This window comes from Mustela lutreola, chromosome 5 (genome assembly GCF_030435805.1).
Source record: "Mustela lutreola isolate mMusLut2 chromosome 5, mMusLut2.pri, whole genome shotgun sequence".
Lineage (NCBI taxonomy): Eukaryota > Metazoa > Chordata > Mammalia > Carnivora > Mustelidae > Mustela > Mustela lutreola.
This window is the reverse complement of record NC_081294.1, coordinates 87,129,074-87,142,329: the sequence shown is the minus strand read 5'-3', so window position 1 is coordinate 87,142,329 and position 13,256 is coordinate 87,129,074. Positions and strand designations below refer to the sequence as shown.

General features: G+C 38.9%; 1 protein-coding gene across 2 annotated transcripts in view; it reads right to left on the bottom strand.

Moving 5' to 3' along the window:
• The window catches only part of GPBP1 (GC-rich promoter binding protein 1), a 76,461-nt gene that overhangs the window by 24,881 nt on the left and 38,324 nt on the right, over positions 1-13,256 (bottom strand). For both annotated transcript variants that reach the window (XM_059175031.1, XM_059175032.1), the window contains exons 4-6: positions 5,613-5,736; positions 5,261-5,484; positions 911-977 (exon numbers count right to left, since the gene is read on the bottom strand). In XM_059175031.1, coding sequence (XP_059031014.1) covers positions 911-977; positions 5,261-5,484; positions 5,613-5,736 — 415 coding nt within the window. The remainder of the gene's footprint in view (positions 1-910; positions 978-5,260; positions 5,485-5,612; positions 5,737-13,256) is intronic.

The following is a 13,256-nucleotide window of genomic DNA, read 5'->3' as shown; positions in this document are numbered from 1 at the left end:
AACTCCCCAGAGTATCACCCCATAAATACAATAAAGAACAGCAGAGGAAGTGGCAAAGTTTAAAATAATGCCTTCGTCATTAGGACTAGTATGCTATCACAAGCCACAATCCTTTTGTTTTGGTAAGTTGATAATTTTCAATAGGAAAATACAAATGAACATGTGTATAAGTTCCAAAGTGGATTCATCACCTTTGAATTTGGCATCAAATAATTAATTTTTCAGGTATCAAATCTTCGTATTTAAAATTTTTCCATTATTTTAAACTTCACTTGAATCTTTAAAAAGCTGTCTGATTTATACTATGAGTGCAGTTTAATCTTCTTTAAGATGCTATCAAATTAAACTCAGTTTTAATGAAAAGGGAGTTATTACCCAAAAAATGTCATTAAGCTTTGACAATCAAAAAGGCAAATAATTTCAAACACAGATTAGTTCCATAGGCAAATTTATACAATTATTTAATACTCTCTATGTATAACCATTTTCTTAAGTAAAAAGATTAATTTTATGTCACACGATTAGAAGTACTTATCTTTCCAGTTAAGTAAGTTTTCAACTGCGAAAAACTAAAAATTAATTTAAACTAAGTTTTTGTTTCCTTAGATTATCAGGCTGCTCTTGAAATGACATTGATTACATTAACTTACAACCCTTACAAAGAAAAACTAAACTCACGAGTATACTTAATGGTACTAATATGTGCAAATCAAGTATTTCACATCAAACTCTTTCTATCCCAGTATCTTGTTTGTAAAAGATTAAGTGCTACCTTTTTATGTAGCTGAGCACTCAAAAACATATTTAAAAGAGTAAATTAATTCCAGGCTATATATTTTTAAAAACAGAAAAAAGTAGAACCTACAAGTAACATTTTATACCCCTCAAAGATAGATTAAAAATCACTTACCCCATACACCTGCAGCTAAAGATCTATTCTGATTTGGTTCTCTCTCATATTCAGGATTTAAAGACGGCTGAAAGAAATCAGAATAAAAAGAATAAAACAAAGAGTCACAATGCCCACATTTTCTTTTTTAAGATTTTATTTATTTATTTATTTGACAGAGACACCGCAAGAGAGAGAACACAAGCAGGGGAAGTGAGAGAGGGAGAAGCAGGCTTTCTGCTGAGCAGGACACTGAAGACACTTACAGACTGAGCCACCCAGGCGCCCCTCTGACCACATATTTTAAAATTAAACCTTTTAGGGGCACCTGGGTGGCTCAGCTGGTTAAACATCTGCATTGGGCTCAGGTCATGATCCCAGGGTTCTGGGATCAAGACCTATGTTAGGATCCTACAGGGAGCCTGCCACCCCCAGCTTGGGCACGCACACACTGTCAAATAAATAAAATCTTTAAAAAAATAAATAAATAAACCTTTTTTTTTTTTTAAAGATTTTATTTATTTATTTGACAGACAGAGATCACAAGCAGGCAGAGAGGCAGGCGGAGAGAGAGAGGAGGAAGCAGGCTCCCTGCTGAGCAGAGAGCCCGATGCGGGACTCGATCCCAGGACCCCGAGATCATGACCTGAGCCGAAGGCAGTGGCTTAACCCACTGAGCCACCCAGGTGCCCCATAAATAAACCTTTTAAAAGTAATCTCAAAACCATACTGAAGGGGCACCTGGGTGGCTCAACTGGTTGAGCAACCAACTCAGTTTCAACTTAGGTCATGATATCATGGGTCCGAGGATGGAGCCCCATGAGGGTCCTAGCACGCACTTAGCAAGGAAGTCTGCTTGAGATTCTACCCACCCCAGTCACTCCCCCTTCTCAGGCACACACTCAGCACATTCTCTCACATAAATTAATTAAAAAAACAACAACCACCACACACACCTGGTATGCACAATCAACACTTAACTATTAAAAGACTATTCATAAACCTTACTTCCAACTTATTCTGCTAACCATCAGAATGTTACTATCCTCACACTTCTAGAGGGCAAACAAATATTCTTAACCTTGGGGCACCTGGGTGGCTCAGTCAGTTAAGCGGCTACCTTCTGTTTGGGTCATGATCCCAGGGTCCTGAGGTCAAGCCCCACACTGGGCTCCCTGCTGCTCCCTCTTCCCTCTGGCTTGTTCTCTCTCTTCCTCTCTCTCAAATAAAGTATTTTTAAAAATAAGTACATAAATATTCTTATCCTCAACTATCTGAAAGAAATATGTGAATTAAAACAAACAAACAAACAAACAAAAAAAAAAAACAGAGCAAAACATAAGACAATGTCGTCTTTGCACCAACTAGAAAAATTATCCTCTCAGCCTAAGGTTAAGAGCAAGGAAGAGAAAAATCATACTACTCACTGGGGCAAGAGTTGTTAGGTTTTCACTGCTGGATGCACTAGTTAACACACTCAAAGTACAAATTTTTATTTCGACAAGTAATTCACAGGGTATTAAAAAACTGAGTTGAGCAATGAATGTGCTCTCTAAAACTAATTTCAGAATCCTAAATTTCCAGGCAGATATTTTCCATATTACCCAGCAACACAGACTGCCTTAAAGGTACTTAACATGCTGAATAAAAGGAATCCTAATGTGTTTTACTTACCCACGAAAGTGAACTATTAACACTGTTAACATTACTGTAAAGTCCCAAAAGAGTATGCATGCATACGAGTATGATTTCTCGATACAAACTAAGTAAGGTATCAAAAGACTTTGGTGGAAGCTATAGGTGATTTCTAAAAAACACAGCATTAGAAATTACCTTGTAAGTCTATCTATCTTCAGGGCTGGGATCACCATTTCAGAAGTGGGGGGGAGACAGTAATGGCAGCAACAAGGTTTCACTGGATGCTTGTTGTGTGTCACAACCCTGTTTTGCAGTGATTTACTGCATTATTCATTTAACCTCTGTAACACTGAGAGCATACTATGACCACTCCTTGTTTGTTTATATTATAAAAATTCTATCTTATGGGAAAAATGAACCACCAAAATGGGAAGGCATAGCAATTCCAAAGTTACTTCACTACAGGACCTTTGAATATTATTTTGTTGTTCTCTTTCTCTCACTACTCCCCTGCCCAAATCCAATCTATCAAATTCTTTGACTTGCTTGTACCCTCCACCCAAACTACCATCAAAATATTATTTTCATTAATCATAGCTGCCCAAGTCAAGCCATCATCAACCACTTCCTAATTGGTCTCCCTGCTCTCCCTGTAATCCATTCAAGATCCAATAACTGAAAGTCTTCTAAAAAATTAAAATGAGATCAAATGATTTTCTTCCAAAAGGGCTTCCTCCTACTGCATCTGTAATTAAACACTAAGTCCTCACCTTTCAGCAGTGAAAACCTAACAACTGCCAAAGTCCTAATCAATCAAAACCTCTTGCTACCTCTCTAACCTGGTTTAATAATCACTATCCATTACTGACCTAACTTTTATCCCTTAAACATTACAAGCTCACTCCCAACCTTAGTTAGGCCTCTGCACTAATTCTTCCTCTTCCTTCCAGTTTTAACAAAGCTCACTCCTTAACAAGTATATCCCAGTTTAAATGTCACTTCCCTAGAGAAACCTCTCCTGACCTCCCAAGTAGCCACCCAGTCACTTCTTACCTAAATTCTCTGCAAAATACTAATTACTTCTTTTTATGTCATGAACGTATCTAACAGAATAGAAATTCACTGAGATTAAGTAAGCACTTTGCTACCTTGTTCTATGTATTGACAGCTGGATTCACAGAGACACTCAAATAGATACAGAATGAAAAATGAGTGTATATACAGAAAAATAAATTACCAGGGATGAACAACAAAAAATACTAGATAAATAAGATTTTACACTAGATCAATTTTTTACACAACTGGAGAAGGACAGTGTTTAGATAGCCACCCACACAGTGAGACTTAAAAATAAGGAAAAATTAAGAAAATTGTTTCTGAATAGTTTGTACTTTTTTTTTTTAAGATTTTATTTTAGAGACAGAGAGAGCGTGCACTAGCCATGGGAGGGGCAGAGAAACAGGCTCCCCACCAAGCAGGGAACCCAAAGTGGGACTTGATCCCAGGACTCTGGGATCATGGACCTGCACCAAAGACAGACGCTTAACAAGTCTGTTAAGTCACCCAGGCATCCAGTTCATACTTGTTTTTAAGAGTGGAGTTAACATTTCTTGCGATTTGTTTTGTTTTTTGTTTTCAAGATTTTAGAGAGAGCAAGCGCGGGCAGAGGAAGAGAGAAAAGCACAGTCCCCGCTAAGCAGGCACACCAATGTGGGGCTCGATTCCAAGACCCTGGGAATATGACCCAGGCCGAAGACAGATGCTCAACCACTCAACCTCAATTGACGGAGCCACCCAGGCACCCCAAGAGTAGAGTTAACATTTCTAATTATATCGAACCTAGGTCAACAATTAGTTTGCCTTCTCTGACTATTAATAAACTTTGGAATATAGTACTTGAAAGATAAGGAGAGTTATCGCAGAATTAGCTTAAGAGCAATGTATGAATAATCAAGTATTATTTAAAAAGAGAGAATCTAAACAGAACATACTGGTAAAATATTCTTTTCAGGGTGCCTGTGTGGCTCAGTGGGTTAAAGCCCCTGCCTTTGGCTCAGGTTATGATCCCAGGGTTCTAGGATCGAAGCCCGCATCAGGCTCTCTGCTCAGCGGGGAGCCTGCTTCCCTTCCTCCTTCTCTCTGCCTGCCTCTCTGCCTACTTGCGATCTCTATCAAATAAAATCTTTAAAAAAAAAGAAAAATTCTTTCCAAAAGCTTAAAAGTGTTTTAGAAATCAAAGTTTTTAAAAGATCTTGCCATAAGACACAACACAGGAAAGTAGGAGGAGAAAGTGGAAAATTATATAAACAAAGAGCCTCACAAAGGTAAGGATTAAAAATAATTGAACCTGGGGGGGAGGGTGGGGGGACAGGCAAGCTGGGTGGCTCTGTCAATTGAGTATCTGACTCTTAAATTTCAGCTCAGATAATTTATCCCAGGGTCATAAGATCCAGCCCCGCAACAGACTCACAGTCTACAGGGAATCCACTTGAGATTTTCTACCCTCAGCCCTTCACCTGCTCCTACTCAAGCATGCATGCACCCACCCACTCTAGAATAAATAAATCTTTAATAAATAAATAAAAAGTTAAAAATAAAAAAAAAAATAAATGAACCTGTCTGGTATGATTTCTATGAAGAATGAACCACAATGACAAAATCTCATGAGAAAGCCTTGAGACTAAAATGGCACTTGCGGAAACCTCGTTTGTATTAAAACTACAAGAAACTTACAAAATCCTCAGCCTCAAACTGTTTGCGTTCTCTCTTGTCTTCTTTCCGCCCTGTTTCGTTGTCAGGTATGCTGTTTTCATGCAGTCCTTGGCTTTTTCCAGAATGGAAAATACTGCTACGAGAACGGGAACTTCCACCATGGTATCCCCCTCGATGATTTATGTTTTCAGTACCATTTCTTCCATGCATCCGCCATCCATTTTTTTCTTTCCTTCCAAAATTACCTTTATTTAATAATGGTAAAGTATTATAAATTCAAAGATGGTTCTGCTTAAATATTGAATCATATCAACATTCTTAAAAGAACATAAAGAAAATTATCCTTAAACTTTTATTTCTTAGCAAATTTTACCTCCATTAGGACGTCCAATACCAGAATCAAAGCCATCTGAAGAGTTGTGTCGTCGACGATTCACATCATAACGATTTTCTGTCCATGAAAAGTTTTCAGAATGCTTCTCAAAATTTATTGACGACTGAAACAAAGTAAGCCCACAGGTGAACATACATACAGAACCTGGCTTAATTTATTTCAAAAACTCTAAATGGTTAAGAACATTCTGTAGTTACTTTCAATTTACATAACTGTAACTTATTAAGATAGATTCCATTGCTGGTTTATTTTGTCTAATGGAAATCATTCTGAAAGAGCTTAGCGACATCTACTTACCCAAAAACTTTAAAAATAAAATGCCACTCTAAGGGAAACAAGGCAAACATAGTGTACTTCTCTTACATAACAAAATGTAGAAACTCCATATCATATATTACTTGATTTAAATATAAATAGCTCAAGGTTTTCTTTAGTATCAGAAAGTTATGGCAAATGAAGCTAAAATTCTAAGTTCTTCAGATTTATTTCCAAACTCCTCTTCCCCAAAACAAATGTTTTTTAAAAATTACCAAATATTATATGGAGAAACCTAGCAGGCTCAGTCAGTGGAGCATGTAACTCTTGATCTCAGGGTTCTAAGTTTGAGTCCCAGGCTGGATGGAGAAATTACTTTTGAATAAAATCTTTAAAAAAAAAATGTATAAAAACTATTTTTAGGGGCCCCTAGATGGCTATGTTGGTTAAGCATCTGCCTTTAGCTCAGGTCATGATCTCAGGGTCCTGGGATCAAGCCCCACATTGTGGGGCCCCTGCTCAGCCGGATATCTGTCTGCTTCTCCCTCTGCCTCTCCCCCCTGCCCCTTGCTCATGCTGACTCACTCAAATAATCTTTTTTTTTTCTTTGTAAGATTTTATGTATTTGTCAGAGAGAGAGAGCGCAAGCAAGCATGCATGCACACACCAGCTAGGGGAGCAGGAGGCAGAGAGAGAGGGAGAAGCAGGCTCCTTGATGGGCAAGCAGCCCAACCACACGGGGCTCAATTCCAGACCCTGGAATCACGATCCAAGCAAAGGAAGACACATTAACAGACTGAGCCACCCAGGTGCCCCTAAATAAAAGCTTTTAACAAAGTAAGTAAATAAAAAACTATTTTTAAAAATTAGCTATCTATAAAAACCATAAAGTGTTTGTAACAACTTTTTATAAAGGTTACTGTTCTTTTTCAGTATTAACCCATTAATCTGATAAGATCATAATCAAAACTTCGAACCTTTTCTTAAAGTGCCCTGACTCTGGGCTGGACTTATTTACAACCACCTCCAGGACGATGAGCAGAGTCTCTCCGTTGCAATGTAAACCCACTGCACATCACCATGTCATCCATCGGGCTCCTCCACACTGATACTGTGGGACTTGTTGATGCTGCTCCCGTACTGCCCCCAACCTCATCCTCATGCTGTTTTTTGTGCCATGGAAAATAAAGTCCCCTTGATTATTTCATATCTTCACCCAGTATCCATGAAACAGTAACAGGTTACTATGGTAGGCCTTCAAGTAGGGGTAAGATGAAAAACATTCACAGACCCCTAACAGTCTGGGTGGTGAGGATGTAACGCTAACAGAGCTTAATTTTCTGGAAAAAATAAATACAAGGGTCTCCAGGCTGCGTTAGGGCATAGGCAAAGACTCTCAAGATTCTGACAGCAACTGCTGTCATCCAAGTCATGAATGAAAGTAAGGGTCCCTCAAAGTAAGGGTCTACTCAACTGGCAAAGAGTAGAACTGAAACAAGGTATCCAAAAGTGCTTTAGGTTTGGTAATTCTCCCAAGTAAAACACTGGGATTTTTTATTAGGACAATGGGGTCCCATCTGAAAGGCAACATGGCTGTGGCTGCTAAGCCAATACAACTCCAAAGATTAAACAGAGGACAGCAATGAGGCTACAGAGTTTTACAAAGATCAAAAAGTCATCAGAAGAAAATTTGTTAAGGCTACGGTCTACCTGAAAACAAAACAAATGCAGAACCTAGCTTCTAGAGTGGAAGTGTTCTGTGCCCTTTATACTCCCTGGTCCCTCCCCTCCCCACTATATCAACCTTAGCAGCTTTGACGAGAATGTCAAGTATGCTGATATTTAAGGAAAGGGACAAACTTTTATAATTCTGTGAGAAACACATGCTCAAGTCATCATCTACCCACTCCCATGAGGAATGAGACAGTTCTAAGCATGTGGTGCCTGAAAATATTGAGGAATATGGGAAAAAATATGTCAGCATGGTACATGAGGGCAGGAAAGGCCCTTCTGTGCTGAAGCCAGAAGGTACACAGAAGAAACAACATCAACCATGGGTTGAAGAATCAGAAGAGAAACAGTATGCCTACAAACCATGCATGCAGTCCCCAAAGGAGTTATCTTCTCCACCCTGTACTTTCCCACATTCACAGATGAAGAAATCATGTAATCTCCCAAAAGCTTGGATTTTAATCCTGAAGTGCTTGTACAAAACTTCTCAATCTGTGCTTCTTACTGTAGTAAGAAAAGATGCCCCAATTTTTAAAGAAAATTCAGCAATCGGAAAGACAAATTTAAGTGATCCTGCAGGTGAGGCTTTTAGGGCAATTCAATGTACTATTGTTTTTGTGTTTTAACCTTGTACTAACTGTTACATACTTATACTGAAAATGCTCAAAATTCTTCCATTCAGGAAATACCACAGGATGATGGGTAATTCCTGTCCCCTTCCAGGTAGTCTAGCAAAAACACTATAGGCCCCCAGAAGGAAGAAAGGGGGGGGGGGTCAGAGATATAGTTTGAAAATTTGATGAGTAGTGGAATATTCGGAGGCTATTTCCCAGTACAGCACTGCCATGTGCCTGCCATGTACACCCCTTTTTTAAAGGGTATATGGTTCCTGCCCTACTGAGCTCTTAAATGAAAGTGAACTCAAACTAAGAACAGAAAAGGGGGACCATTACAGCTCTTGATCAAATGGAAAGTATTTGAGCATGCAGCTGACCTGGCCACTGGAACATCTGTTTTGTATGAAGTGGCAGCTGCCTTTTTGGGGGTAAACCTTATTCCCCTCCCTGACAGTATAACAAGCTCCTGGTTCAATAATGCTCTCAAATCATAGTCCCCTAAATGCCTAGGTCTGGTTCAGTGCCGATTCAACTGCATTAAAAGAGGAAAGAGAACAGTGTCCACTGGGTGGCAGCAGCCATCCCACCTCAACAACTCTGGAAGACCAAGTGGATCAGTGTCATAATGGGCTAAAAGAAAAATACAACACTGGCCTTAAGTTAAGTCTTAACCACCAGACGTTTTATGTTTTTTCTGCCTCTTGGACTCTTGCCAATGTCCCAAGTCATCTCGTAGATCACCTGAAAACTAGAGACTTGCATAACAAAAGTAATTCTTTGGGATTATGAACTTTGAAGCTGCTGCTGCTGCTCAGAGAATCTGAATCACTCAGATGTTTACAGTTAAGATATGCTGGCATAAACAACTAAAATTAGAATATTGCTTAAGTCCGTAGCATGCTACCTAAATCAATCATCACACAGACATGTAGACCAGTCACAAAATAGACCACTTATTCTTCCTGATGTATAAGCCTTCCCTGCATGCTAACCAGTGAGCCTGCCAAAAGTTGGTCCATTTGTCCCACTATGAAGAAGCCCACATTATACAATACACATCAAACCTTTGATCACTCCTTGAAGCTATCAAAAGTGTTTCATCACTGTTGGAAATTTTTTCAGGTTACAGTGTTGCTTTTGCAAGCTGACTGGCTAACTCTGGTCACATGACTGTGATCCTTGAAATTAATCCATGTCATTTTTTGGGACCATCAATATTCCACTAATAGTACATCTTTTATCATGAAGGTCAACCTGTAATGGGTCAATATTCAAATACTACTATTCAACATTCTACACCTCCTACTATCCGAACAGCAGGAATTGTCTGAACACTCAATTCAGAACAATCTGTAACTCTACATTCCTTAACTCTTCACTTTCTTTTTAAAAAATATTTTATTTATTTGACAGAGACACAGCAAGAGAGGGAACACAAGCAGGGGGAGTAGGAGAGGGAGAAGCAGGCTTCCTGCTGAGCAGGATACGGGAATACAGGGCTTGATCCCAGGACCCTGGGATCATGACCTGAGCTGAAGGCAGGTGCGTAATGACTGAGCTACCCAGGCACCCACCCCCTTCACACATTTTAATGAGACACTCTGGTCAACGAATGCAGCATACCCAAAGAGATATCTCTCCTTAGCCACTTCTTAGGTAGTGGTTAGGATTAAAAAATTTTTTTAAAAAGTGAAGTTATGAATTATACAGACCTATTTTTGAATACCAGAATTTTGCCTTGATTATCTCCTGACATGATGTTTCTTCCCCCTAAGAGAAACTGCAGGCCAAGCTACCTCTCAAAGTGATGGTTTGGTCAAAAAGAAACAATTAATTCAATCTGGTTTGGGCACCTGGATTCGCTTTTTGGTGGGACATGGTCCTATACAGGAAAATAGTGACCATTTGCTTCAGTACACTTCTCACCAAGTATTCAGTACAGTGTCCAATGTGGACTAGGGTGAGTATTATAATTGGTCCCTGCAGTTATGTAAAAATGTCCTTATTCCACTTGGATCCAACTCTTCCAGATAAAAAATCTGGGTGTGAGTACGGAATTTTTCTTTAAGTGAAGTCAGCTATCCAAATAAAATACACCAAATTCATGGATGTAGAAAGAAAAAACTCTAGCGTAGAGGGAACATCTTTGACTCCAGAAAGTACAGGAAGTAAAGAGAACAATTAATGCTCTATCTCCTAGAACCAGCACCACTGCCTGAATCATACAGAAGGTGGAGAAAACACTGATCCACTGCTAAATGTGCTATCCTCATATACTCTGAAATCGGAAAAATTCATGTGACCATAAACAGTCCCTAACTATTCTCCTGTGCTTGATGTCAAGAGCAGCTCCTGAATGTGAACGTGTAAAAACACCTAAACCAGCACAACCTGGGGGCAACTGGGTAGCTTAGTCAGTGAAGCATCTGCCTTCAGCTCAGGTCATGATCCCAGAGTCCTGGGACTGAGCCCTGCAACAGGCTCTCTGTTCAATAGGGAGCCTGCCTCTCCCTCACCCTCTGCCTGCCACTCCCCTTGCTTGTACTCTGTCAAATAAATAAATAAAATCTTTAAAAAAGCAAAACCAAACAAAACAGCACAACCTGAGAGCATTCTGAATGATAAAAATTCATGATTCTCTAACACCTGACCGTCTAGTTATGCTATATATGGCAAATGATGCTGCAAGTAATGGCTAAATTCTTGAATCCATGATTCTTGACCAAACTAATGTAATAGTAATCCAAATCATGTAATCAAATAATCAAATAATATGTAAATAATATCAAAATGTAATCCAAATCAAATAATAGTAATCCAAATCAACAAATCCCTAACTAAAATGAACTGTGCAATGTTTTTATGTGTGGGGAAAATAAGCCACAGGCTAGCTTCTAGGAGGTTGAGAGCTGGTTTTTGGCCCATCTATTGTCCTTATAATTGTAGGTTAATGATACCAAAAATCAGGTCAGTTTAAACTCTCTTGAGTGGATTTCAATTGGTAACAGAGAAGCCTTAGACCACACACTGGCTGGCTGGAAGAAAAACAAAACAAAACAAAACAAAGAAACACCTACATGTCCCCTCTAGGATCTGCTCACCACCAGCTAGATCCTGGCCTTACCCTGCTATTTGGGATGTTAACAGAAGCCTTAATTAAATGCTATATGAAACAATTAATTGCATTTGATTTTAGCCTTGATTAGAATAATCAATTAAATGGATTTGGTTTTAGCCTTGGTCAGAATAATCAAAGTGGCTGACAGAGTGGTATAATCATATGAAAATCCAAGTTTGGCCAAGAACATGTAGGGCTGATGGGTTCATTGTTGGGATAGGCAAACCATCGGGGGCCCTGAGCATTTTTTTTCCAGTCTTCTTGTATGCCAAGAATGTAAGGCCTTCACTGCTCTTTGTATGGCCCATTTCTCAAGTTTATGTCTGCAGTGAGCAACGTTTGAGGGATTATAGGTAATATCCTTCTCTGGGACAAAAAGCAGGCTTATTACAAATGCAGTAGATTACCCCATGCAGCACCAAGTGTGGCATCCACCTGGACCCTTCCATGTCAACTACCAAAGGTTTGGGGGCGGGGCATGAAAAACCAACATCATGCTTATTCTGCTTGTCATGCTATTAAGTAATGAAGTTCTTGGCCCTTGATCCAGGAGTCTCGTGTCTCCTGCCAGCATCTATGTTGGCTTGGTAGTAAGATAAAACCCTGACCCTTCAGAGACACAATAATGTAAGAATAAGAAATAAGGCTAAAAAGGTAGATCTGTAACAAAGACTTAATAATAAAGCTTTTTATTATTTTTCTAAATAAACACTATGCCCCATCTGGGGCTTGAACTCGCAATCCTAAGATTAAGAATCCCATGCTCTACCAACTGAGCCAGCCACACACCCCAGTAATAAAGCTATCACTTAGAGGCACTCGGCTGGCTCATTGGTTGGAGCTTAAGACCCATGCTGGATATAGAGTTTACTTAATAAAAAATAAATTAAGTAAGTAAGTATTATTTAAAACAGCCAACAAGTACTACAAAATACTTGAATACACCCAATGAATTATACATGCAAGACCAAAAACACTGTAACTTTAAAGATGTTAAAAATGATGTATGTGCATACATATATGTAATACATATATACATGTATAGAGAGGTATATTGTCCTGATGTGAAAAGAAAAGGAATCCAAAAGAAGTAACGAAGATACAAAGTGGCATTTCACAGAAATGTAATTTGATGTGCAAGAAAGAGTGAAAACACACTTTATGACAAAGATTGGCAAAAAAGTTGACTGTGATAATTTAACAAAGTTTTGGCAAGCATTTAAAGAGAATAGTTATATAGAGCATTCAGGAGTATAAGTCAGTACACCGTGCAGATGAAGAATTTAGCAATATCTAATGAAGTCCCAGCAATTTTTTTTTTCTCAATCTACACTGGGGACTTCTGCTGAAACTGTTGTCTACAAACAAGCAAAATCAACATCACTTTGAAGACTGTTATAACTTGGGCCCTCTCCAAGAACTAATGAAATAAGAATCTGCATTTTAACAAAATTCCCAGATTCTTTTCTTTTTTTTTTTAAAGATTTTATTTATTTATTTGACAGAGAGGTAGAGAGCACAAGTAAGCAGAGCAGCAGGCAGAGGGAGAGAGAGAAGCAGGCTCTCTGCTGAACAGGAAGCCCGATGTGGGGCTCGATCCCAGGACCCTGGAACCATGGCCTGAGCCGAAGGCAGCTGCTTAACCAACTGAGCCACGCAGGCGCCCCCCCCAGATTATTTTCTTATCCATTAAAGTGTGAGGAGCAGTGGCCTAAAAAATTATTACCCATGTGTACAGGGTGATATATCATAAGAATATTCAATGCAAAATTTCTCTATAGTAGCCAAAACTTTTAATATTATAAACAATCTAAACTTAAATGAACAAATAAAATGTAGTACAGATAAACAAAACAGGATACCACAGAGGTTTTTTGTTTTTGTTTTTACCACACAGAGTTT